The 26,339-nt window shown below is 41.2% G+C and overlaps 1 protein-coding gene across 1 annotated transcript in view; it reads left to right on the top strand.

The window, feature by feature from the left end:
* Positions 1 to 22,118, top strand: part of LOC132970895 (ephrin type-B receptor 1-like) — a 100,509-nt gene extending 78,391 nt beyond the window's left edge. The window contains exons 14-20 of the mRNA XM_061034527.1: positions 2,395 to 2,642; positions 6,642 to 6,709; positions 7,200 to 7,347; positions 9,835 to 9,984; positions 17,594 to 17,790; positions 17,887 to 18,045; positions 20,108 to 22,118. Of these exons, the coding sequence (XP_060890510.1) occupies positions 2,395 to 2,642; positions 6,642 to 6,709; positions 7,200 to 7,347; positions 9,835 to 9,984; positions 17,594 to 17,790; positions 17,887 to 18,045; positions 20,108 to 20,219 (1,082 nt within the window). The 3' untranslated portion in view covers positions 20,220 to 22,118. The remainder of the gene's footprint in view (positions 1 to 2,394; positions 2,643 to 6,641; positions 6,710 to 7,199; positions 7,348 to 9,834; positions 9,985 to 17,593; positions 17,791 to 17,886; positions 18,046 to 20,107) is intronic.
* Positions 22,119 to 26,339: the final 4,221 nt, after the last annotated feature.

Below are 26,339 nucleotides of genomic sequence, written 5' to 3'. Positions count from 1 at the left end.
CACAGAGGTTAAAACGAGTTCATGGTCTTTGCATTCTTACTATCTGTACCCATTCAGACGTCAGCAGCACGTTAAAGAAAGACATCAGTATGAGATAACATTAGTACAAATCTTCTGACGTCAACTTTCCCTTGTTTACATTCACTAAACAAAATGTGCATGACTCAAGGACTATAGTTACTTTTATGTAGTATTACATTTAGTGTTAGTGCTTTCTTGTATTTTATACTGTTTTCCATTCTAACACACCTCAGAGGAAAATGTTGTTTTAATATCTTTACTATGCAGATAAGTGTTGTAGTACTTTTTATTTATCCTTTAATTTAGCAGGGAGGACCCACTGAGACCGAGGTCTCTTTTCCAGGGGTGACCTGCAGCAATACAAAAATAGAAACAGCACAAATATAAACATGTTAACAGTTAACACTAACAGCATCTAGACACTGAAACACATATTCACACGTGAACCATGTCCATTTAAAATGAATTCACATTGTGAAACTGTTGCAATTTCCTTCCTGAGGTAGTTTGGACACAAGGTCTTTAAAAACACTGTATGAAACAAGACAGTGCAACTTTTTTTATTTCTTTTTTTATTTAACCTTTATTGATCCGAGTCCCATTGAGATTAAAAACCTCTTTTTCAAGGGAGTCCTGGCCAAGAGGCAGCTAAAGTTACACAGTCACACTCACGACATACAGACAGCAATTAAAATGATAAACAAACAATTACAAGTAAAGGAGGTCGTCTCAAGTGCTCTCAGCCTGGATTTAAAAGCATTCAAAGAAATCAGTTCAGTTATTTTAGCTATCCTCTGAAGGTCATTCCACATACTGGTGTGCAGCAACACTAAAGGCAGTCTTTCCCCATTCAGTTCTAAACCTCGGTGTTTTCAAAGTTATCCAGTTTTGAGACCTTGTCGAATGGCTCGATATGTTTATGGACAGGAGAGGAGTAAGGTAAGAAGGGAGTTTACCTATGAGTGCCTTGTAAATAAACAAAATACTGTGCTTGAAATCAGTCTTATGAACTTATGAAGGTCTCGGTCTCGTCTCGGAATCCAAAGGATTTTTACTCGGTCTTGTCTCGGTCTCAGGCCGGGCGGACACCGGATATTAAATCAAGACCATCGACTTTTTTCACGTCATATCTGTGATTAGAAGGAAAACACCCCTTTTCTAAAAAGAAAGAATAACTTCAGGTCATTCATAATTTAATTTTTAACCTCCGGTTAGTTTGGTCTGGGTCTTGGTCTTGACTCGGTCTCGGTCCGTGAATGTCTTGGTCTTGTCTCGGTCTCTGAGCACTCTGGTCTCGGGTATGTCTTGGTCTGGGTCAGTGTGGTCTTGACTACAACACTAATGCAGATTCAGATTAACAACAGAGGATATCATCAAATGAATAAATGAGCACAGCCCACCTGACCAAAGTGAGTGAGTTTATGAGTCTCTATCTTAAATATACAGAAAGGAAAAGCTGAAATCCATCATGCTCTTATGATGTACCAAAAAACTAGTTTTTAGGTAACGTCACTTGACGCTAAATAGCCCCATAGCAAGAAGACGTCCTGACCTCCTTTGTGACCACAGAGACCTGGGGCACAATAAATTGCTGCCACAGAGCACATGTGCAGAGTTTTCAAAAAATGCTTTGGCCGTCCAGACAAATGAAACTGCAGGCCGGGATTGAACCTTTGATCCTGATGTTTTCATCACGGTCTCTTTATCCCTGAGGTCACCTGTCTGCACTTTCTTTAAAACCACAAGAAGACAGTTTAGGTGCTGTGTGCAAAGCCAAGTGCCTTAGCAATAACAACAGCACTGTCATTTTTATCCCGTTTGCCCCCCTTCTGCTCGCAGACCTTTTCTCACCCGAGAGACGAGCTATTGAGGGGAATCAAGTTTTTTTTTGTTGTTCTTGCAGTCTGCAGAAATACCTTCAATGCTCCCGCGACGTGAATCTGGCCGAGCAGAGACGCGTCAGTGTGAGTCGGAGGGTGCAGAGGTGCAGCTCCCACGACGGAGAGAGTTTATGTGTTTAACACTCGCTGCCCCCAAAACATCTGCTGCAAAGGACAATATGCTCTTGGATTTTTTTTTTTATTGACAAAGTATTTTTATAAAGTATGGTAGCCTGCTGGTGAGAATTCCAGCCCATATGACCCACTTTACACCATGAAATGTGATAATAAATGCAGTTATTTATGAGACCCCTTTTATTATGCAATAATTATGTAAGGGCTTTGAAACTAAAGGAGCTCCTACAAAACAACCATTCCCAACAGAGCTCTTGTTTTCCCCCCCTGCCGAGGTAACACAGCTTACTTGTAATTTTGTTTTTAACTGAACATTTTTCAAATCCGGCTTATGTCATTGTTTATCCGTTTTCCGCAGGTGAGTTCGGGGAGGTGTACAAAGGTCGCCTGAAGCCTGTGGGGAAAAAAGAGCTCCCCGTGGCGATAAAGACCCTGAAGGTTGGCTACTCGGAGAGGCAGAGGCGGGACTTCCTGTCCGAGGCGTCGATCATGGGCCAGTTCGACCAGCCGAACATCATCCGACTGGAGGGCGTGGTCACGAAGAGCCGGCCGACGATGATCATCACGGAGTTCATGGAGAACGGAGCGCTCGACTTCTTCCTCAGGGTAAACGGAAACACAAACGCGCTGCACACACACAAGATGTAGCTATTTGAAATGATGCACCGTTAAAGGAAGACATTTACACTTTCACTCATAATCATTCTAAACGTTCATACAGCTCCTACATCGAGGTTACAAAAGGGCTTTTCGTGCTTCGCCTGCCTGGAAACATTTCAGGCGTGCAACAGGGCAAGTCACACAATTAAAGGCTTAATATGCGACACTCTAAATCAAGTTACGCAGTTACAGCGAGTAGTTCAACAGAGTGCAAACAGCCAAACAGAATTATGAGCTTTTTTGGTAAAGCAATACAAATACGGCAACATCTCTTCGTGTTTCCTTCCCTGAGCTCTTCCCTCCTCATCCTGCCGGTCTGTCTGCTTTCCTGCCCGTCTGTTTGTCGGTCTGCGCGTCTCTCTCCGTCCGTCTCTTTGATCCTGCCCTCCTTTTTCGAGGCGCTTCTAAAGACAGAGAGAGAAACTCTTTGATGTTTTGGTTCTCACAGCGTGACCCCTTTTGACTCAGACATCATCCGCTGACTCACACACACACACACACACACACACACACACACACACACACACACACACACACACACACACACACACACACACACACACACACACACAATGATCGATCTCAGTGGTGTTGCTGTCCTAGGGTGACCATCTTGCAGGCGCAGGACCTAGAGGATCAATGTGTGTGTGTGTGTGTGTGTGTGTGTGTGTGTGTGTGTGTGTGTGTGTGTGTGTGCATGCATACCTAGAATAAGGTTTTGCCTGCAGAGGATTAGGCTCGAGGAGCATCAAAGGGGCAGTTTGATGCACAAAGTGAATTAAAAGACACATACACACACACACACACACACACACAGACCTTCGACTGCAACCATGTCAGGCGGGATGTCAGTGATGTTTTATATGAGACAGGGACCGTCTGGCCCAGAGGAGGGAGAGCAGGACAGCAAAGAGGCGAGTTGTTTTGGGGTTTTAGAAAAACATGCCTCAGACGATAATGTTCATCTTTTAGGTTTTGATATGCAGCGCGGGATTTTATGTTTGCTTTAGGGAATTAACGTCATGGTACATTAAATGATGTCATTGTTCTGCAAATTCCTTCTAATAAGCAGATTTCAAAATGGTGAGGATTCATTGTCGGAAGCCTTTTTATTAATTACTCATTTTCTGTACATATAGATAATAATATTCTATTGAGGTTGCAATTCATGTTGTTTTTTGGTTGTCAGTGGTGTGACGGGCTTTTCTGTTTTCACTGTGGAGAAAACTAAATGCAGTCAAGTCCAAGACATTTTCCCTACAGGGGAAATAAAGTGGACGGTATTGTCCCGTGTCTTATCCTGCACCGTACCGCCACGTCTTGTTTCTCACATATCGCATCATATCCGGTTATTCACGCTTAACACAACAACTTTAGTTTCCTGAACATTTCTCCTTCAGAAGGTGAAACAACGTTGAACTATGAACTTTCAACAGCCACTTGTATACAGCACTGATCAACCTGGTCGTAAAGGTTTCCATTAAAGTCTCCATTAAGCAGAGCTTTAAGAGATTCTATGTATTACCCGCTCTATCTATCTATGGATGCACACCAACTTCCTCTCTCTCAACTACGCAAAATCGGACATGATAATCATCGGCCCCAAATCCCTCACCAATTCCATTCACAACTTCTCCTTCACAATAGACGACTCCACTCTCTCCCCCTCCCCTCATATCCGCAATCTTGGAGTCATCTTTGACAGCCAGCTCTCCTTTGACCACCACGTCACCCAGCTCACAAGAACCGCCTTCTTCCACCTCAAAAACACAGCCCGCCTCCGTCCGCTGCTCTCATTTTCTGCTGCTGAAACACTAATCCGTGCATTCATCACACCCAGACTCGACTATTGCAACAGCATCCTTTACGGCACATCATCCAAAGTCCTTAATAAACTTCAGTACATCCAAAACTCTGCTGCACGCCTCCTCACCCACACCCGAACACGCGAACGCATCACCCCTGTCCTGCATAATCTCCACTGGCTCCCGGTCCCTTACCGTATCCAATTCAAAATCCTTCTCCTCACACATAAAGCCCTTAACCACCAGGCCCCCCTCCTACCTCACGGCTCTTCACACTCCTGCACGCAGCCTCCGTTCCTCCTCAAAAGCCAACCTTCTATCTCCCCCTCTTAGAACCAAGCACCGAACCTGGGGGGGGGGACAGAGACCTTCTCCATAGCCGCCCCCCCCTCCCCCTCTGGAACTCACTCCCTACACACATTCAACACTGCACCGACCCTCCTACTTTCAAATCACTGATCAAAACTCACCTCTTCAAACAAGCTTTTAATGTATGATTGTGATGTGTTTCCTGTTTTCTGTAGTTTTATCTTTATTGTTGTTATCTTTATGATTTGTGTGTAATGCTGCAATGTCTGTTAGTCTGTCCTTACTGTGCTGTTCTTTATGTTTGTAACTATTGTACAGTGTCTTTGAGTTTTTAAAAGCGCTTATAAATAAAATGTATTATTATTATTATTATTATTATTATTATTTCCAACTGAAACAGCATATAAACCGTTACAAGATAGAAGAATGTTGGGATGAATTTGATTGGATCTTTTGCTTGGACAAGGCTTATTTTCTTTAGTTTAAGTTGTGTTTTGGGGCCTTTTTTGCCTTCATTAGAGAGGACAGCCTATAGACACAGGAAGTGTTGGGAGGAGAGAGTAGGGGGGGCGACATGCAGCAAAGGGTCGAGGTCAGATTTGAACCCACAGCAGCTGGGATGAGGACTATAGCCTCTGGTACATGGGGTGCTCGACATAACCGCTAGGCTATACTATATGTTCCCCGGACAAAGCCTTTAAATTGGTCAGAAAATGTGTGAACACCCCCGAGAGCAGGATGAGTCATCAGATATCTGAAATGTTTACAGGAAGAGAAAATTCAGTGATTTTTTTTTAAAATAACTCCGATATGTTTTTTCTTAAATATATTTGGCAGATGGTGTCGGATAAATGAACATTTAATAAAGGAACGCTGGATTAAAACGGGGACTAATGTTTTCTTCATTTCATGGGGACTTTAACTAGAGTACACTGAAATGCAGCACGGCTCATCTGTCTGCGTCAGTGTTCTGCACGGTCTGTCAACGTGAAGACCATAACTAAGAAGAACAAGCGTTTATTTAAAAACGTGTTGGAAAGGCTGTCAGGACTTAACTGAGGGTGTCAGTGTATACTTGAGGAAATGAGTTTGAAGGACGTTTATTTGACCACAACTCAAGGCAAAGTGTTTGAGTCTGTTTTATAAATGGCTGCACTGGAAAGTGGAAAAAGCCTGTTGTCATGGCCACCACCCGTATCGCACCTCTTCTACCTCAGTGTATGCCTTTTGTAGTCTGGACTCAAAGACATATACAAAAGACGAGATAAGGACCAACACTTTTACACAGCCGCTTTCTTTTATGTATTCATCTTGTAATAAATTAAGGATTCAAAGTAATTTAATTAGTCTAATTACAATATGACTTTCAGTTTTAGCCCCGTCATGCTCCACGTGGGTATATGAGACTGAATATATTTTAAAAACCAGACAAAGCGCAGTAACTTCAGTGTTAAATGTCAACACAAGGGGCACCGGTAGTCTAGTGGTTAGCGCGCGAGCCCCATGTGAGGAGGCTACAGTCCTCCAAGAGGGCGGCTCGAGTGCAAATCTGACCTGTGGCTCCTTTCCTGCATGTCATTCCCCTACTCTCTCTCTCTCTCTGATTTCTGACTCTATCCACTGTCCTCTCTCTAAATGTAAGCATAAACAGATCTGAATCACAGTACAGCCACATTCTGCACAACCAAACAGTGATCTGAAACAGCTTAATACAGCGTCATGGATGTCAGATACTAATACGTCTCTCGCTTACTCAATTAAAATAACAAATGTGGAAAAAGTCTGATAACGAGAACTGAAAATGATTCTATCACGGTTTGTGGTTTTGCAGCAAAATGACGGACAGTTCCCAGTGATCCAGCTGGTTGGTATGCTGAGGGGCATCGCATCTGGAATGAGGTAAACACCCAGACACACACACACACGCTGACAGCTGCTAGAGGAATCCGCTATGATGGGTACGATGAAGAAGAAAACTCTTTGGATTTGTTTGTCACACAAAGTTAGCTTCTAGAGATTTCACGTCTGGTTTTGCGTTAGAGTCAGACATCATTAGGTTAAATCCTCCAACCTCTTCCTCATAGTCAAACACACAAACACAAACTGTGTTTACTCCAGTAAGTGACACTAGAATTTACGTACACATAAACACACACACACACACACTCTGCGTCTTTGTTGCAGGTATCGGCCTGTGATAACACAAAGTATACAAGCTTTAAATCCCATTCCTAATGTATCAAAGGTAGCTGGAACAGATAACACACACACACACACACACACACACACACACACACACACGCACACTAAATCTCATTAGCCTGTTTTATAGTAGCCCAGGTAGCTGGCATTGGATAACAGCACACAGTAAATCCCGTTGATGTTCCAGGTACCTGGCAGAGATGAGTTATGTTCACCGGGACCTGGCAGCTCGGAACATCTTGGTGAACAGTAACTTGGTGTGTAAGGTGTCAGACTTCGGCTTATCGCGCTACCTGGAGGAGGACACGTCAGATCCCACCTACACCAGCTCACTGGTGAGACTCACACACAGGAAACACACTTACAAAGACACCGCAATGCTGCATCCTCACTGCTGTCAAATGAGGGAATAGAATAGAATAGAATAGAATAAAATAGAGTAGAGTAGAATAGAATAGAATAAAATAGAGTAGAATATAATAGAGTAGAATAGAGTAGAGTAGAGTAGAATAAAATAGAGTAGAGTAGAGTAGAATAGAGTAGCATAGAATAGAGTAGATTATGATAGAGTAGAGTAGAATATAATATAATAGAGTAGAATAGAGTAGAGTAGAATAAAATAGAATAGAGTAGAATATAATAGAGTAGAGTAGAGTAGAGTAGAATAAAATAGAGTAGAGTAGAGTAGAATAGAGTAGCATAGAATAGAGTAGATTATGATAGAGTAGAGTAGAATATAATATAATAGAGTAGAGTAGAATATAATAGAGTAGAGTAGAACATAATAGAGTAGAGTAGAATAGAGTAGCATAGAGTAGAATATGATAGAGTAGAGTAGAATATAATAGAGTAGAGTAGAATCGAGTAGAATATAATAGAATAGAGTATAATGTAATAGAGTAGAGTAGAATATAATAGAGTAGAGTAGAATATAATAGAGTAGAGTAGAAAATAATAGAGTAGAGTAGAATAGAGTAGCATAGAGTAGAATATGATAGAGTAGAGTAGAATATAATAGAGTAGAGTAGAATATAATAGAGTAGAGTAGAATCGAGTAGAATATAATAGAATAGAGTATAATGTAATAGAGTAGAGTAGAGTAGAATATAATAGAGTAGAGTAGAATAGAGTAGAATATGATAGAGTAGAGTAGAATCGAGTAGAATAGAATAGAATATAATGTAATAGAGTAGAGTAGAGTAGAATATAATAGAGTAGAATATGATAGAGTAGAGTAGAATATAATAGAGTAGAATATGATAGAGTAGAGTAGAATAGAGTAGAATAGAGTAGTGTAGAATAGAGTAGAATATAATAGAGTAGAATAGAATAGATTAGAGTAGAAAAGAGTAGAATAAAATAGAGTAGAGTAGAATATTGTATAATAGAGTAGAATAGAAAAGGGTAGACTAGAATAGAATATTGTAGAACATAGTAGAGTAGAACAGAACAGAATAGGATAGAAAATAATAGAATATAGTAGAATATAGTAGAGTAGAATAGAATAGGGTAGAAAAGAATAGAATAGAATATAGTAGAATATTGTAGAATAGACAAGAGTAGAGTAGAATAGAGTAGAGTAGAATAGATTAGAGTAGAATAGAATAGAATATTGTAGATTAGAAAAGAGTAGAGTAGAATAGATTAGAGTAGAATAGAATATCATTTATTGTATTGCTTGCAATGGCAGATTATTGTATTTGACTTATAGATTCAAAAAGATGTCATACAGTTGAACAAAACAAAAAAGCATATCTGAAAAAACACAAAACACACTTAAGAACAAGGCACCAGGTTGTTCAAATAAACCCTGAAGGGGTTTTAAATAATAAGATACAGTGCTATTTGCAGCAGGTAGGTAACTTTTATTTAACTAGGAAAGAAAACTTGCTGTGATTAAGAATCTCTTTTTCAAGATTGTCCTGGCCAAGACAGCAGCACAATTTACACAGTTCCACACAAACAAGGAGCAGCCAGAAATACACCATTAGACATTCACAAACACATCTGGGAGAATATCTACAGCCAGTACAGATATCTACTCTTAAGTGATGGCAAACCAAATGATAGTGGGACCTTTACATACACATTGAAAGTAAATCACTGTTATAGTAGAGCTAAGCAATGAAACACTTTTGAAATTGATATCAGAGATGACATTTCCTAGCTCCTCCTTACATCCTGCATGTGTTGGAGAGAATCACAGAGACATCCATGTATGATGTAAAAAGAAAATGTAGATGTATTTTCAGAGTTTTTACTTGCTAAACTAAAAACGAAGAATGTGGCCTTAAAAATCTGTAATGTTCAACTGTGTCTCAAGGTAAACTGTTTCCACATCATTTGCAAATGACAGAATATGTAAGAGTGCTTTCTCAGAAGCACCTTGATACTATTTTCCTGGTAAGTGTGGCTCATGTTTGTGAAGCTGTAAATCGAATCTGTTTCCAAGTAAGGTGGTTTCCAAGGTGCAGAAAAATGTGGCAGAAATATGATTTAGCATGATTTACAAACTAAAACCTACAAAATGAATTCCTCTTTTAACATTAAAATCTGTTCACAGTGCCATCATTATGCTTCTCAGTTTATTACCTGTTAAAGTAAGTTAACTGAAAACCATTGTAACACTAAAGCAAAGCAGAGCAATCTTTCAGTTAACACGGTTTCTGTTTATGATGATGAACAATGGCAGCTTTAACCTTTACCTTATGGGCCGGCGTTTAGAGTTGTGTGATATATACAGTATATATAAGAAAGCACTTCAAACCTAAAAAAATCTTCTTTTCTTTCTCATCTTTCTTTCTTTTCTTTTTTTCTGTCAGGGTGGTAAAATCCCGGTGCGGTGGACGGCTCCGGAGGCGATCGCCTACAGGAAGTTCACGTCAGCTTCAGATGTGTGGAGTTATGGGATCGTCACCTGGGAGGTGATGTCATACGGAGAGAGGCCGTACTGGGACATGAGCAACCAAGATGTGAGTGTCACCGCCTGTGTGTGTGTGTGTGTGTGTGTGTGTGTGTGTGTGTGTGTGTGTGTGTGTGTGTGTGTGTGATGTTTGTCACTCTAAAAGATTCTGTACATGTACCCTGTTTTTTTGTTGTACACTCTCTGAAGTACATATGCGTGTGTGTGTGTGTGTGTGTGTGTGTGTGTGTGTGTGTGTGTGTGTGTGTGTGTGTGTGTGTGTGTGTGTGTGTGTGTGTGTGTGTGTGTGTGTGTGTGTGTGTGTGTGTGTGTGTGTGTGTGTGTGTGTGTGTGTGTGTGTGTGTGTGTGTGTGTGTGTGTGTGTGGGTGGGTGGGTGGGTTTTGGGGTGTGCTTGTTTGTGTCCTTTGCCGTCTCTCTCAGCAGGGTGCCTGCATGTCTGGGAAAACACACGGAAATGAGGACATCAATTTAAGTGTCACAGAAATGTTTGTTCCCTGGAACATCGGACCCAAACATGCATCACAGTTTTGCTTTCCACGTGATCTTTTCTTCGGGGGAATATTTTATTTTGTGACAACTTTATTTCAATCACCTTCAAAGAATTGTCAATTTGCTGCACCTTTTTCCATCTTTGTGCTGCTAACACAATAATGCTCTTTGAGTGTTCGTAGGCTCTAATGAAGTGCACAGGTGCTCTGCTATCCTTGTATTTTCAACTCGTAAAAAAAACTACTCTCACATCCTTTTTTTTTTTTTCCTAAAACCAAGTATTCAATTTCACCGTTTAAACCTTAAGGGGCTCATATGCTGTACATGAAAAAGGAGGTTCCAGAAGATCGGATTGCTGAATTTTTTATTTTTAGGTTTCCTATTCCGAGGAAGAAAAGTGATGCACAGATTATAGTTACTTTTGGCACTAAACCCCACATCAAAGCGCTCAGCCTCTTAATCCAAATTTTTGCTTTCTGAAACCATATATCTCAAAGCGTTGACGGAGAGAAAGCCGGGGAATTTCACAAGCCTCCAGTTTGTGTAGAGCGTGTGTCTTCCTAAACATTGCTGACGCGCTTCAGTTGGGTTTTATCACCTCGAAAATAACTTTCTTTTGGGAAATAGTTAGAGATGGTTTGTCTTCGACCACAGCTCCAGTCAATTAATATCAGTTCTTTCTACCGCCTGTTACTCATTTAATACATGTTACGTTTTAAGCTGTACCTCTGGAAAGTTATGAGGGGAAATATCCTGTTTGATAGGCAACATTTTCAAACAGGAACACACAGGAATATTTCTGAGGTTCTGTCAGGACGTTTCCATATCAACTTCCTACATCATCACTCTCCTCACTGCTCCTAACCTCCCCCCACTGCCTCTCCTCTCCCCTCCCTCGCCCCTCATTCCCCGATGCCGGATCCAGAGCAATATAAGCGGTCTGTGCTGCAATAATGACATGGAGTCAGTATAATGACAGAAATAGTTTTATAATGGCACACAGTGTATAATGATGGGGAAAGTGTGTGTTACCACTACAGCTAACGAGGGTCTGCTGGGGCATTAACTATGCATGAACCTCACACCTTAAAACTCGCACATACTACACACACACATACACACACAGCTAAACCACACACATGCTAGCAGCATACTTAAAGGCACACACACACAGACGCATGCACCGGATTTCAAAGAACATGAAAGAGCGGTGAAATTGTCAGCGGAGCCACCACAGGTGCTGTGATCGACATGAATTAATCATGAAAGGAACCTGTGATGTTTTACTACTCTCGCTGCTATTTTGATTGACAGCGGTGGTTAGGGAGAATTTATGCGCCACAAAGCCTGAGAAGTGTGCCGGGGTCAAGTAGAGTTCACCCAGCGAGCAGACAAATCCCCAGCGCTGACATTTTTACAGTAGTAGAAGCATCGCATTGCCTCAGCTTCCTGTGAGCGGGGCTTACATGTGCACTGACACGGGCGTGCAACTTGAAATGTACAGACAGTGTCTGAAAAATAAAGTTCAAAGGTTTTGATTCAAGGAATTTGATGGCGTCTCGACTTGGGCAAAAGAATGCCTATCATTAAAATGTGAACGAGAACTTAGCAGCGGCACTAAGACTCAAGCCACAGTGCAACAGCCCAGAAAGGTTTGCTCATCTTTTGAAGGTCAATGATCAAAGCAACGAGAGGCAGACAAATCCAACAGGGCCAAAAGCTGGCAGGTTTTACTCCACAAACAAGCAGAGGTCATAAAACTGAGGCTGTCAGGATTAAAAAAAGGACAAAATGCACAATAAAGAATCTGGCTGAGCACTGAGGATGCAGGGCAGGTAACTAGGGAAGGTAATGAGGCATTTAGGAACAGGTGTGCAGGAGGATGTCGGGGTCAGGTGGTGGGGGATGGACGGCGCACACTGGGGAAAAACTAGACTTACGGTGTGAGTATTAAAATGACAGATGGTTAGTGACCAGCAGACAAAATACATGAAACCTATGGGGAAACATGCACGTGGCAGGAATTGATTGTGAAATAAATCACTTAAATAAAGGAAAAAAAACATTCAGGAGGCTGATTAGACATAAATGTGTCATATCTCACATTAAAACAACATATAAAGAGTAGCAGAGCACTTTGCTTTGTAGCTGAAATGTATCTAAACATTGGTACCTGCCTACAACCTGCTGCTTGTTAGCTTAGCACAAATACTTCAAAATCTTACTGAAGCAGTCACCCAGCTGCCTCTGCGCTAAAAAAAAATGTCATGATATGTTGTACGGAAACAGAAGAAGAGAAGCAATTTCACAATTTCTTGACCGCGTGCAGTGTTTTGCTTTTGTCCCAGTTTTTAGATTTACCGTATTGAGGGCACGGAGGTGTGTGATTAGTTGACTATATGGTTAAACGCACAGGATAAACATTTCGCCGCCCAGGGAGGCTCTCAATCAAAACAATAACAAAAGATGACATTGAGGCTGGCGGGGGAATCATGGGAGTGATTCTCATGCGACTCCACCCCCAACCCCGATAAAAACAAACTTCACCAGTTGACCGTAGAGAAGACGAGCGGGCGAAACACACCTGAGGAAGAGAACATGTTTACCGACGATGTATCAAAGTATAATTTATATCACGATTTTTTTTTATCACAGCAGCAGCATGCAGCAACAGAACGGCAACTTTTGAGTAGCAGTTCCCGCTTCATTATGCAGCGGTCTTTGATGTAACGTCCCGTGTTTCCATGGCAACGATCAACATTTTGTGTCTGTCATGCTACGAAAGACACGGGGTGTAACGACCATAAAATGAAGGATTTCTCTGGCTTTGATAACTTGGAAATATTTGAGCTAATGTAAGTACTCAACAAAAAAAGTAGCCTATACTATAATAGTACCTCATGTAAGGATTTCTCCATAAGTTTATTGGTTTATTGGTTAATTACTTATTTCAAGTTTTGTCGATTACAGCTTGATGTAAACTTCGCGTTCATGTTCCCGTTTGGATTCAAGGAGACAATTGAGCAGGGTTTGTTTATGGGTGTGTCTATAACATTAAATGATGCCAAGCTTTTGGTTACACTCAAATATCCTCTGAGGAGTTGGTCACTATTTTTCTGTGAGATTATTTTACAATGCAAACCCTGAATTAGACGATAGGAAAACTCACATTTGATATGAATTGCATTCCTAACCAAGCTCAAGTTTCCTGACAACCCAATGTTTCCTAACCCCTTGCTGCTTACCAGCTCCACCCTAACGGAGGGCTTATTATCCAAATACCATAGGGTGACCTCTTGTTGGTCATGCTCACTTCTTATATTCAGGTTAACTCTTTGTCTGTACAGGAAGAATGTATCTGCAGCTTTTTATTCCAAAGTATCTTACCGGGCCTCTTAGGAACAAAGCATTAAGAGTAACAATAATGATGATTGTGATATGATATGTGATGATGATGATGATGATATTATCTGAAGACTTCATACACAACCTGTTGTAAGACACATACTGTTGGAGTCATGGCATTACACAACTGAATTATCATCCTCATAATAAGAGTTAGTGAACATTGAAGACAAAATACTCCCACATCTCTGACACAGTGGGGAGAATAATTTGAGATTATGATCGGTGCATTTAATATTTCTTTGATTATTGTTTGCGGTTTGGCAGTGCAGCTACTTTCATTTAAAATGAGTTAAGAGTTCTGTGATGTTCAGGATAATTCATTCTGCACCCAAAGGAATGCCAATGTATTAAAAGACTTCCCACAGATTCCTGCACAGATAGTGATCACTCTCGATACCTGCGCCTGCACGATGATATCAGGAGCTTCTTTTTGTAAAACTACCCGCCCTGACATGAGAGACTGCAGCAGGCGTCGACGCTGCTTAGCACTGAAAATCTTGATCCACTGAGCGATCTGGATCAAGTCCTCAAATGGAAATTGAATCCTCTTAACTAATCCACCTTCTTGCATTTTTTCCGGCGGGTTTAAAATACAGCTGAACGAGGCAAGATTCTTCCATGAAAATACACCTGTCGTATCCCGCCCTAAATCACTAAGGAGCTGGAACAGAGAAAAACATCTCTTCTTCCTTAAACTTGTCTGTGCCAACTTATCAAAGCATGCGAGCAAAATATAAATTGTCCCCCAAACAGAAGCGAGAGAGCAGGACTCAACCTTGAATCAGTCTTCCTCTTTCATCCAGCACCACAGACCAGCACCATGCTGTGAGCAATTTACTGAGTTCATATCACAATAACACATTTTCTATCACATATCATATTTTCTCCCTTTTATCATTTGTGTCACCCATTGCCTCTAATAGAAATGTGAGATTTCCCACACGTACAGTATGTTTTTTTTTAACCATTCCTTATCTTCTATTTCCTGTTTTACACCACCACGGAGGGGGCAATTACAGAGATATGTCCAATAAAATGTGCAAGAATAAATTCGTCAGACATAAGTATCGGCCGATATTGGCCCTGACAACAAACATCAGCTCATCAGCAAATAATGTGGCACACACTAATTTAAGTAGCTGATGTGTATCAGAATCAATGCAACGCTGACAAGCTAATATACCTCACTGCTGATTCAGAGATGAGTTTTTTTATTGGTCTGAAGAAGTCACCTGTTGGAACAAACTGATTTGTTATTTTTGTCCAATGTGAAAAAAAAACATCAGCAGAGCAGTTTGTTAGACAATGGCTAATTTCAAAACCACATACAACTGTTGAACACAGTATGCAGTACTGCTTCCTTCACACTGCGTTCAGTAGTGCATAGTTTGACTGCCAGTCGGTTATTTTGTAGTATTCCAGCCCCGGCTAAACTGGTTTCTGGTCTTGAAGTGCGAATCAAATGCTGCAACAGTGTAGCCTCCACTTACATTTAAAAAAAAAATGACTGACAGTGATTCATTTTGATTTTCATGATTTTTGAGAATCAAAAAAAGATCATCGGTGGTATCTTCATGTGGTTTGGTCCGATTGTGATTATTTCCCCTTTTAAGATAGCCGTTGCTTTTTCGTCATTTCGATCTCTGTCCTGGTGCTTTGCATAGTGGGAAACAGTATGGGAGGGAGGCTGGTCTGATGCATATTGTAGATTTTATTTGTTGGCATACTGAGGATCTTGCATTTGTTCATACTGCGTACTGGTACAGTAGGTGGTTTTGAAAGCAGCCGATGTAATGGACATATTCCCAAGGAAGGTCACAGGTTTCCTGGCTCATCAGGAGCTATTGACTGCACCTGTGACGTTCTCCCTCAGCTGATGGCTGATGACAATCACCTGGGCGGGGAAGATATATAGAGAGGTTGGGGTCTCCCTGCTCAGTTGATTGTGCGTCTCCGGAGAGTCGACACCATCAGTCGCTTTCTGTGTTTTCAGTTTGAATAAAAATCTGACTTGAGTGTGTCTTTTCAAGCGATATTCTTTCTTGTGGCCACTTTCTACTCCATCCCATTCCCCTTCTGTTCATTGACTCCCCCTTCTCTTTTGTTTTGCAACTTGGGCGGCTGTGGCTCAGTGGTAGTCGGTCATCTCTCAACCGAAAGGTAGAGGGCCCCAGCTCCTGCAGCTACATGTCTAATGTGTTCTTGAGCAAGACATTTAACCCCAAGTTGCTCCTGGTGCTTCAAAAGCGTATGAATGGATTAATTTAAATGATGGACACTTTACATTGCAGCCTCTGCCGTCAGTGTGTGAAAGTGTATGAATGGGTTGAGTGACCTGTGGTGTAAAAGCGCTTTGAGTAGTCAGAAGACTAGAAAAGTCCATTTACCATTTTAACCAGCTCTAAAATAAAATATAACTTGTGGTCCAAACCAGCTATTAAAATCACATTCATCCTTCGAATGTGAGATGTCAGTATGCAGAACCCGTCTAAAACATACGCAAAGCTTTAAGGATGTAGTTGAAGTGGCCGGATTTTTCTTTCATTTCAGTCCTTTTCTCTTCTTCCTCATACAACATTGTGGGTGGTGGAGGTGTGGGTGGAAAACACTCCTGTAAAAACTGAACCAACTTTCACAAACTTCAACTGTCACCAAGAGGCTACTTACTCGCCAAATCACGTCCGCTTTCAATCAATAAAACACTTCTCAACAAAATACAACTCGTTGCACTAACAGAGCAGGAACAGTTGCCAGGTTGCCATTGGCAATGATTTTAAGGAAACCAATGTTTAGCATAAAGAAAGAAGCACAACAAGCAGCAAAGCTTGTACCCAAAATTGGTACATTATAAAAATCTGTTGCTTCAGTTATATCTAAATATTTCTTTCATGGACCAGGACAAAAAACAGACTAAGCAGCATGTACATTAAAGTACTTACTCTCATGCACTCACTGCCAACCATTGTGTAAAATGCTTCACTCAACTCGCCCTAAACTATAGTATCTTAAAAGCTAAAAGCGGAAAGATGACTCAAAAAGTCAACCAAAAGCCAAGCCATAACAAGCCTAGAAAATAAATCATCTCTAACAGAAGCTAAAACATAGAGGGTAAATATGAATGGAGGAAGCCTGAATGACGTTACCCATCTGTTGCCATGCTGGAAATCCTGTCTCACCCTAACTTTCAGTCACGCTAACTACAGGCTAAGAGCTGGAGCTCAGGCGGGTTTTTAACCCTCGTGCCCTCCTGTCAATCATGTCAGACACCTAACTATGAATAACTTGTATCCTTCATAAAATCAAAACCCACCGTACTGTGTTTGCCGATGGAGACATGAGCTAATCAGACTTTTTTTTTTTTGAACCAGGCTGTAAACGTGTTAATTAAACTGAAAAACAGTTTTTTTTTTATGTGGTGTGTAAGACTTCTGATGCTTCTGCAGCCAATAATTAGAAGTTAGAACAAGCGGACACTTAACAAACTGCAGCATTTTGCACTTCTGCATCGTCCCTGGAGGCTTCCGCTTTGTTAAAACATGATAAGACAATTATACATCTCCAATAAAAGTTTCAGTCACATTTGTTATTTTTTATATTGTTTAGAAAAATGTTTTTTTTATCAAAGAAGTTCTGAAAAGGCGGCTGTAAACGGGAAAGTCTTCGGCCTTGATTTGAAAGGGAGTGGGAGGGTTTCAGCAGACCGGCTTGGAGACCGTTTGATTCGCGCTCTTAACATCTTCCCTCTCTCGTTGTGTCTCAGGTGATAAACGCCATCGAGCAGGACTTCAGGCTGCCGGCTCCCATGGACTGCCCGGTAGTTCTGCACCAGCTGATGCTGGACTGCTGGCAGAAAGACAGAAACGCCCGGCCAAAGTTCCCTGATATAGTCAGCATGTTGGACAAAATGATACGCAACCCTGCATCCCTCAAAGCCGGCATCAACAACATCCCCCCTGTGTGAGGAGAGATACAGACTCATTTACATAAACACACACACACACACTGTATCAGTGAACGTCCCTGATCCTCTCCTGTTGTATCTTCTGTCTGCAGTCCTTCCCATCATCCTTTGTTAGACCGAGGAGCTCCGGACCTGAGCATGGTGAGCTCTGTGGAGGACTGGCTGGCGGCGCTGAAGATGACCCAGTACAGAGACTCCTTCCTCGGCTCCGGCTTCACTTCTCTGCCGCTCGTCACACAAATCACAGCCGAGTAAGTCTGCCTGTTTTTAAAGGGACCGATCCCCAATTTGAAACTTTATCTCTAGCTATAGGCATGCATTATTAAAACACCTGTAACTGTTGTCTAGGAGTTGAAGCTCAGGGTTTCTTCTTCTACTTCAGACTCTGAAGTAGTTGCTAGTTGAGAGGAGTTTATCTGATATAGCTTAGATTTCTTGTCTCTGCCTCCACTTGTGTTTTAAACTTGATCTAACTAATCACAGAATAGAAATGACAGCATCCTTAAATCTGAGTGCAGGAGATGTTACGTGTTAGGATGCATTCTTCATCGTTACATTTAGCATTCAAGTTGTATTGTTTAGTAAGTATTGCTGTAGAAAATGAGCACTGCGAGGTCCAGGATGTAGCAGCCGACGTGCAATGCATCCTGGTACGTGAAGGCGTGAACTCTGATTCAGTATAACACAAACTGAGGAGTCTATTGTAATTGGAAATCCACATAAATCTTAAAATGTGTTGTAACTACCTCTGTTGTTTTTTCGTCTGCCTGCCTCTCGCTGCCTACGTCTCACATTGCTCACCTGCCAAGTCTGAGTCTTGTTAGTTGGACGACTGGCAAGGACGGCTGCTTGGCTGACTGCTGCTCCATGTGTGCGACTGTCTGTCTCTCTTAACACTCTCGCTGGCTTAACCACTTCCTTCCTCTTTTCATCATGGTGTTAAATGCAATGAAATTAATTACATAACGTCAAAATGTATCCATGAACACATCATGACAAACTCAAATTTCTGTTGTCAATTTGGAACATTAGAATTAACAAGAAGACTCTTTCTCTTCTAAAGTAAACACCAGACTCTTACTCGTACAAAAGCTGACAGACTCGCGGTTGCGTGGAGGTGAATTATTGGAAATCAGATTTTCCAACCAGCATTGATCTGCCTTTAAAATCTACCATTGTGAGCAATTCTGAAAGTTTGAACTCAATTTACTGTGCAAGTATAATCAAGCTTTTTCTTTGTTTATCTGTGTGCTGCACTGTGGCTCAAACATTGAGGATTACCACCAGCAGAGTGCTGACAGTAAATTGAAGGAAAACTTTCCTGAAATAACTTTTTTATCGACTTCAGGATCTGAAGTCTTGAAAGAAAGTCTTGGTGTGTTATTTGTTAAATCTTATTTTAAGAATCACACTCTCCTGTGAAAGGGTCAACCTCCCTCTCAACACTATAAAGTAGGCCCAGGCCGTTCTATCTTTTCTTTCGGCCGAACGATATTGGAGATAATAAAAACATCTGATACCTATATACCGGCCGATATCTTTCTTAACTCTATGTTCGATCTGTAAAGGTAGATATAGATATACACATTTATTGTGTTGGTCCCTTAAATGCAGATATGTGATGATGATTGTTGTGATCTATTTAGCACGCTCTGCTGGTAACGCGGAATATCGGCATGTATCTGCGATAAAATTAGCCGATAGTCTTGTGATATGCTAATATCGGCCGATTGTATTGTCTGGTCGATGAATCGGTCAGGCTCTACTATAAAGTAATTTATTTCCCTTATATGGGCATTATATGCATTTTTTTTGTGTCAGAATAAAAACTGTATTACATGCAGGTCAAATCACTGCTTTAATGTATTTTAAAAACATACACTTCTTAACATTACTATTTATTATAGAACTAGATTTTCCAGCGCTCCGTTTCATCCTTAAAGCAGTTCATCCACAAAATACAGAGCACCTATGAATATACAGAGTTATTAAATGGAGAGAGAGAATTACTTGAAATATATACTGTATGTTTTCCCCCTCTGGAGATGATGAGTTAAATATATTAAACTACTTTGTCTGTATTTAATCAAAGCAGTGAAAAATATCCATTCCCTTACTCTCTACCTACGCTGTGCTATTTTGGAGCACTGGCAACTTCTTCCTTCCAGTTCCTGAGCTAATAATTCATTGGTGTTAAAAACCTACACATAACACCATCTAATATTAGCTGGGTTTAATACTGTATATGACATTCTTCTAAAAATGATGAAGCAGCCACATTTCTTTCTTTTTCTGTTTTTTTTTTCTCTCCAGAGATCTGCAGAGGATTGGAGTGTCTCTGGCCGGACACCAGAAGAAAATCCTGACCAGTGTTCAGTCAATGAGGCACCACGCCGATGACCAGTCTCCTACTGAATCTGTGTAACCACACGGGGAGAAGAGATACCGTGTGAAGTATGTGACAAAGTGTTCAGTCTGAACCAGAAGACTGCAGATTTCACTCTCGTACATGTGAGGATCCAAACCACTCTTCATGCTTTTTAACGATATCTGTGGCTGTTTGTTTCTAAGTCACCAGGTCCCTCCTTCACTGAAAACATTAAGCCCCTCATGTTAATTTAAACTGAATGCTTCCTTTATGCAGAGTTAGTGCAAGAAGGGGAAGAAACGCAGACATAATTTGTGAATGGAAACAAAAATAGAACAAGTTGTATCTGGAGGTTTCTATCTGTTACTATAAGATGGACAATCAAAAAAACCTCAATCTTCTCTCCTTGCAAGACTTCCAGCATCAAAATCTATGTTACTTTTGACCAGCCTGACTGACTGTTTCATTCATGGACACCATGTTGTGGTTTCTTTGTGAGGATAAATCCATCAGACAAACTTCTGAGAAGAGGAAACAGACTTTAATGTAAAGGGATGCAAACTGCACCAGAAGCCTCAGAAAAAAAAGTCTTAAAAGTTTCCTGCTGTTTTTTTTTTGTTTTTGTTCTGTTTTGCTGAGACTACTTTAGTGTATTGGTGAAAATATTTGATTCCAGACTGGAGTCAAAACTTAAATGGGACTTGTGTGAATCCCTCTTCATATTGAAGAGTCTGTACATACAATACAGGAAGTTACATTTCCTATTTTCTCTTTTCCTTTCACTTTTAGCCAACAGTGTTGAACAATGTCATGTCACTGTCGTATTTATGATCTTTCTATGATCACTTTCTTCTGCGGGACTCATCGCTGGAACATACTTAAAAAATCTGCAGACAACAAAAAAAAAAAAAAAAAGCTTAAAAAAAAAGGTTTCATAGTTGTATTTTTTTGCAAACTCATCAATACACAGAGAGAGAGAGAGAGATCGAGAGCATCGCCTGGACTACTTACAATAATTAATTCAGATGGAGCTCATAATGGATGATGTTGTACAGTCAGCACACACGCCCTCTGAGTAAAGCCAATTACAGAGCAGGAAAACAAAGTCAGATACAGAAATATGAATCTATAGCGTGTGTGTGTTCTCCAGGAACGGAAGCAAGAGGACTATAGAAGAAAAATGGAAAACATTTGCTGAGAGACTGTAGGGTCTTGAGTCATTAACCAGCTGCAGAAACACACCTGTTGTGAGCACACAGCAGCGAACAGAGAGTCTCAGAAGACAGAAAAAAGGCTACTCTGATCCAATGTTCTTGTGATTTGGCTGCAAATCGTACAGCCGAGAGCCAGTGAGGCATCAAAACAACGCGTGAACACACCAGAAATCCAATGCTCATGCGCCGCCCCTTGCATGAATCAAAACCATATTCCTGTCAAAACCTGTGCGGCTGCAGACGAGATAGTTTATATGACTCGACGGCGACCAGGCAGAAGTCATGTCAGGGTCTGTGTTGACAAGTCACACTAATCCGATTTATACGGCTGTGTCAGATTGCAGATGAATGACATTAAATAACCCATCAACATTTTTCATCTGTGCACAGCAACCTTTTCAGATAAACGGCCTTTCTGCACATTCATTTGAAGGCGTCAAAAATATGTCAGAAAACAAGATCGGAAAATATGATAGTTAGATTAAAAAAAAAAAAAAAATTGCAGAGGGAGTTAGAAAAGGAAAATGCCGGCCTTTTCATCATGTTCAGTGCACAAATGAGACTCACCAATCTTCACAAAGTATGATATCAGGGAAAGGCCTGATCACACTCTGGGGCTCACTGGTGGAGGAGTACCGGGAGATCTTCATTTATCTGAGTGCTGAGCAGATTATAAGCCGTGAAACAGCAGCATCGCTCTGCCTGCAGGACCCAAAAAAGAAGAAAAAAAAAAGAAGAAAAACCTCTGGTCATGCGAGTGCACCCACATCCCGAGGATTACCAGTGTGTCGCGCTGATTGGATGTCGAGATACCAGTCCCCGCTGCGAGCCGAGCTCAGTGACAGACGTGACTTATATGTTTGCTTTTGTTTTACTGCTGCATGACTCTACAGAAGCCTGTGTTTGTGTTCGTCTCGCACCGCCGCTCTCCACCGCTGGGACCCAAACTCGTTTATTTATGATTTTTGTGACATTGAGAGGTCCAAAACCATTTTAAATCCGTCCGTTTTTTTGTTTTTTCTTTTTACTCCCCCCCCCCCCCCTCCTTCTGAAATTCTGCTCAGGCGGCACGGCTGGAATTGCATTTGCTGCCCGGCAACGATAGCTTATTGAACATTTTTTTTTATCAGGAAGTATTGAGATCAACTGGGAGCGTGTCGGTTGTTCAGAGGAATAATTTGTTGTACATAGAAGCCTCTGGGAAAAACAGCTTCAGTTTGAGAGGATGAGTGTTCCTAAAAGCTCACATTGAACACCACACAAAAAAAAAAAGTCACAGAAATGAAAGCTGTCAACACAGTGAGGCTTCTTTTCCATTTTGTAACATCCTCAGCTGAGTGTGACGCGTCTGTCCTCTGCTTCATGTGTTTTTGTCCTTCTGTGTAACAGGGTAAGCCTTCAGACACATTTCCGTGTCCGTGTTTGTGAAAAGACAATGAAGGCACAAATGATCCACAGCATATCTTGTGTTTAAACTACGACAGGTTTTTGTTTTTTTTCCGCTTTAAGCACAAACACACACTGCAGAGAGGATTTCTCAGGAATGCAACAGATGGGACTTTTTGGGTCCACAATGCTGCACAGAAACGGGAGCATTTATAGGTTAAAAATCACGCACTGTATTAAAAGCTTAATCCAAGATGAAGTGCTCTAAGAGTTCAAGGGGAAATCTGTTTTTGATGTAGGCTTTCTGAAGAGCTTATTAAAAGTTAAATCCAGCCTAAACCCGGACCCCTAACAGAGAGGAACATGTTACAAAAAAAACCCCTCTGAGGGTTCATGGTTTGTGTGTGTGAACAACAAACTGAGTTAATACACTTTGTGATCAGAGCTAAATGTCAGGGAGAATCTACTGAGTGGAGGCAGTATTAGGTGTAAAACTTCTTAGAATTTTAACTTTTGACATCAAGCATTTATCATATTTTTTTTGTATTTTCTTCCTTTTTCATAATGACTGAAATCTTTCAAATTACCAAACTTACAATGTAAGCAACCTTGGCATTTTTGCCGTTCTTGAAAAAATTTGAACCAATGCCAATTCAAGAAGTGCAGTTCTCTGAGTGTCCACTTGAGGCTGCCTTTACAAACCCTGAAAGTCCAGTTATCAGCCATGTTAATCTGGCCATTGACGGCAAGAAAAAAAAGTTTTTAGCCTGGTACAAACCATGAGTTAGATGGGCGTGGGTGGCTTGGCCTTTCTTGCAACGTTACCTGTTGTTAAGGGGGGAAAAGGCGGACTCAAAGCGCAGGTCAAACACCTAGCTGTGGGAGTGTCACCCGTCCTGGGGGAGGGGCTACTGCCCTTTGTGATGTCACAAAGGGGAAATCTTCACACGGCCTGTTTGAGCGCACAATTTCTGAAAAGTGGAGCAGGACAAAGATGGAGAGGATGGAGTTTTCTCATAAGTGGGGGGGTTTGTCGACGGACTAGGGACACATATTAGTGTTAGAAAAACACGGTAAAGTGTATTTTGCACAATATGTGACCTTTAAGGCTAAGAGATATGCAAAATTAGGGGCGTGGGTGATCTATCTGATGAGTTTGCACGCCGTAGCTGGTTGTCAGGAGGCCAAACGCTCGCCTTAACTCCACCTCATCGACCTTTTTTTAAGTTGACCGAATTTTTTTTGCTGTTATGGCGAACACCATCGTTCTGCTTCAACCAATGTGTGACATCACTGTGAATGTGTCCATGTTTTATACAGTCTATGCTTGTATCACAAAGACTGAAGAGTCAGAACATACAGTAGATCACATTTTTGGACGACAGGCTGCTAACCGATATGGTTACACTAAATCAGAAATAAGAACGACAGATGCGCCTTGTTGCAGGGATGGAGGCTTTGACACCTTTTTTTTAACTGGCAAATAAAGTGTTTCATCTGATTCAACCACATTTCAATCAGTCTCAAAACCGTCCTGGATATATTTTTTGTAGTTTTTTTTCATATATCAGATTGCTATCCAAGATGCATGAAATGACTAAGTGTAAACGGGGTCATTGTCTGCAGAAAAACAAGAAGAAGAAGGGGACTTAATCTTGCCGAATCATGCCGCATCTGAAATAGTTTCTAATATTGAACATTGGTATAGAATAGATTTTGGACAAGGTTACAGTATCTTTCTTTAAATACTTTCTGATATTTGATTAGGTAGTTTTCATTATGACGGCTTGTTTCATCACTACTACTCTGTTCAAACTTGTTGCTCTGAAAAGGTCACAGTGTTCGCACACATTCAACACTACCTGACCGGTTTGTGAACATCTGTGCACCACAGTGTCCCCTGTCTTTAACATTTTGCCGCAGCGCATTCCGGTCCCGCTGGGATTACTGCCAACGGAGACAAGTGTGATGACTTTCTCTCCTTTCATTGTTGAATGTCGGTACAAATGGCAGCTGCAGACAAAGCGCTCACTCTGTGACTCAGAGGGACTGACACCAAAACCTGACATTTACTGCAGAGGTTTCAGATAGCAAACTCCACTGAAGCTGTGCTGGAAATATATCAAAACAATGTCACCTTTTTTTGGGCCAATTAACCTCTGGAGCAAGAAAAAGCAAACAAGTTAACAACAAGACAGGTGAATAAATGCAAAGGTGTTATCACTTAGAAGCCCCCCTTTTTAGTGCTTTAGGGTGGATTCATTTTTAATTGCAGTGATTTTTCTGGAAGCTGGACCGACCTCGGCTCCTCTCCTGTTGCTCTGCTGTAACAGATACTGTAGGTGTTGGAGACAGGAGATGAGAGGAGGCGAGCGTTGAAGAGAGAGGAAAAAAACGTATAAAGGGAATAGGTAATAGAAGGGGCAAGAGAGAGAGAGGAAGAATAACAGAACGAGAAAGAGAGGGGAAAAAAAGGAAGAAGGGTGGGTGGGGGAGCGGGATGCAGAGCTCGACTCTGTTTGAATAAAAATGAGGCCGGGTGTGGAGAGATTACTCTTTCTCTTTTTTTTTGTCTCTCTCTCCCTGCTCTACTCAGCTGTCCTCTTTCTTCCCCTAAAGCCCAAAAAAAAACCCCTCTCTGTACTGTACAACTCACTCTGCCTCCAGTCTGCACTTTCACTGACCAGCGGTTTAAAGGCGAGCCAGGCGGCGGCTTCTTCTACTTCAAGATGCTCCGTGTCCATGTACATTTTCAAGTGCATTCCTAAATTATGTATATCGCTCTTGGACGTGAAAACTGGCTTTTGTTTTTCTCCTGGTGTTCAGGAGAGAATGTATCCCAAACTGTGGGACAAAAAAAGAAAAAAACAGCTCTCTTTTTCAACCCTCTCTCAAACAGTCTGGCTCTATACACTCTCTGTACATGCATATAAAGGTTTTCTCCTTCTCTTCTTATTTAATTTATTTCTTTTCCTATTGCTTGCCATTGTTTTTTTAATATGTATTTAATGTATATGGTTTTACTTAAAAGAAGAAAACACGGCTCAGTAATCAGCTGTAGTCTGCCTTTCTCTGTTTACCTACAATACTGTTATAGGTGTTACAGCTCATATAGTCCGAGCATCCCACTGTACTGTATCATAAGGCTGTAATATAATGGGGAACGCCTGTGAATCTTTCTGTGTGTGTGTGCGTTAGCGTGAGTGTGTAATATAATGTGTGTGTGTGTGTGTGTGTGTGCTGTTCAGTGTACAGTAAAATGTTTGTATATTGTGCGTGTGAGTTTGTAGCTGTTAACTTTCTGAGTCTTACATTTACAATGCACTGTTTGTCAATAAAGATGACAAATCAATCAGACGGATCGGATTCTGTGATTTAATTACGCGCAGTCAAGAGTGAGTTTGCGTTTCACTGACATCACAAGACGTTTTTTTTTTTTACAAAAGTGATACAGGTTGAAGGTAAGACGGTGGCGCTGCCCTGCTTGCGACCCGGACTCAACTGCAGCACTTAGAGTCCAAGACTAATTTCCCCAAGGGGACAATAAAGTGTATCGTATGGTATCACAAAGGTAAGA

Source organism: Labrus mixtus, chromosome 3, assembly GCF_963584025.1.
Source record: "Labrus mixtus chromosome 3, fLabMix1.1, whole genome shotgun sequence".
Lineage (NCBI taxonomy): Eukaryota > Metazoa > Chordata > Actinopteri > Labriformes > Labridae > Labrus > Labrus mixtus.
Note: the sequence above shows the minus strand (reverse complement) of the source record. Positions and strands in the feature narration are given on the sequence as shown.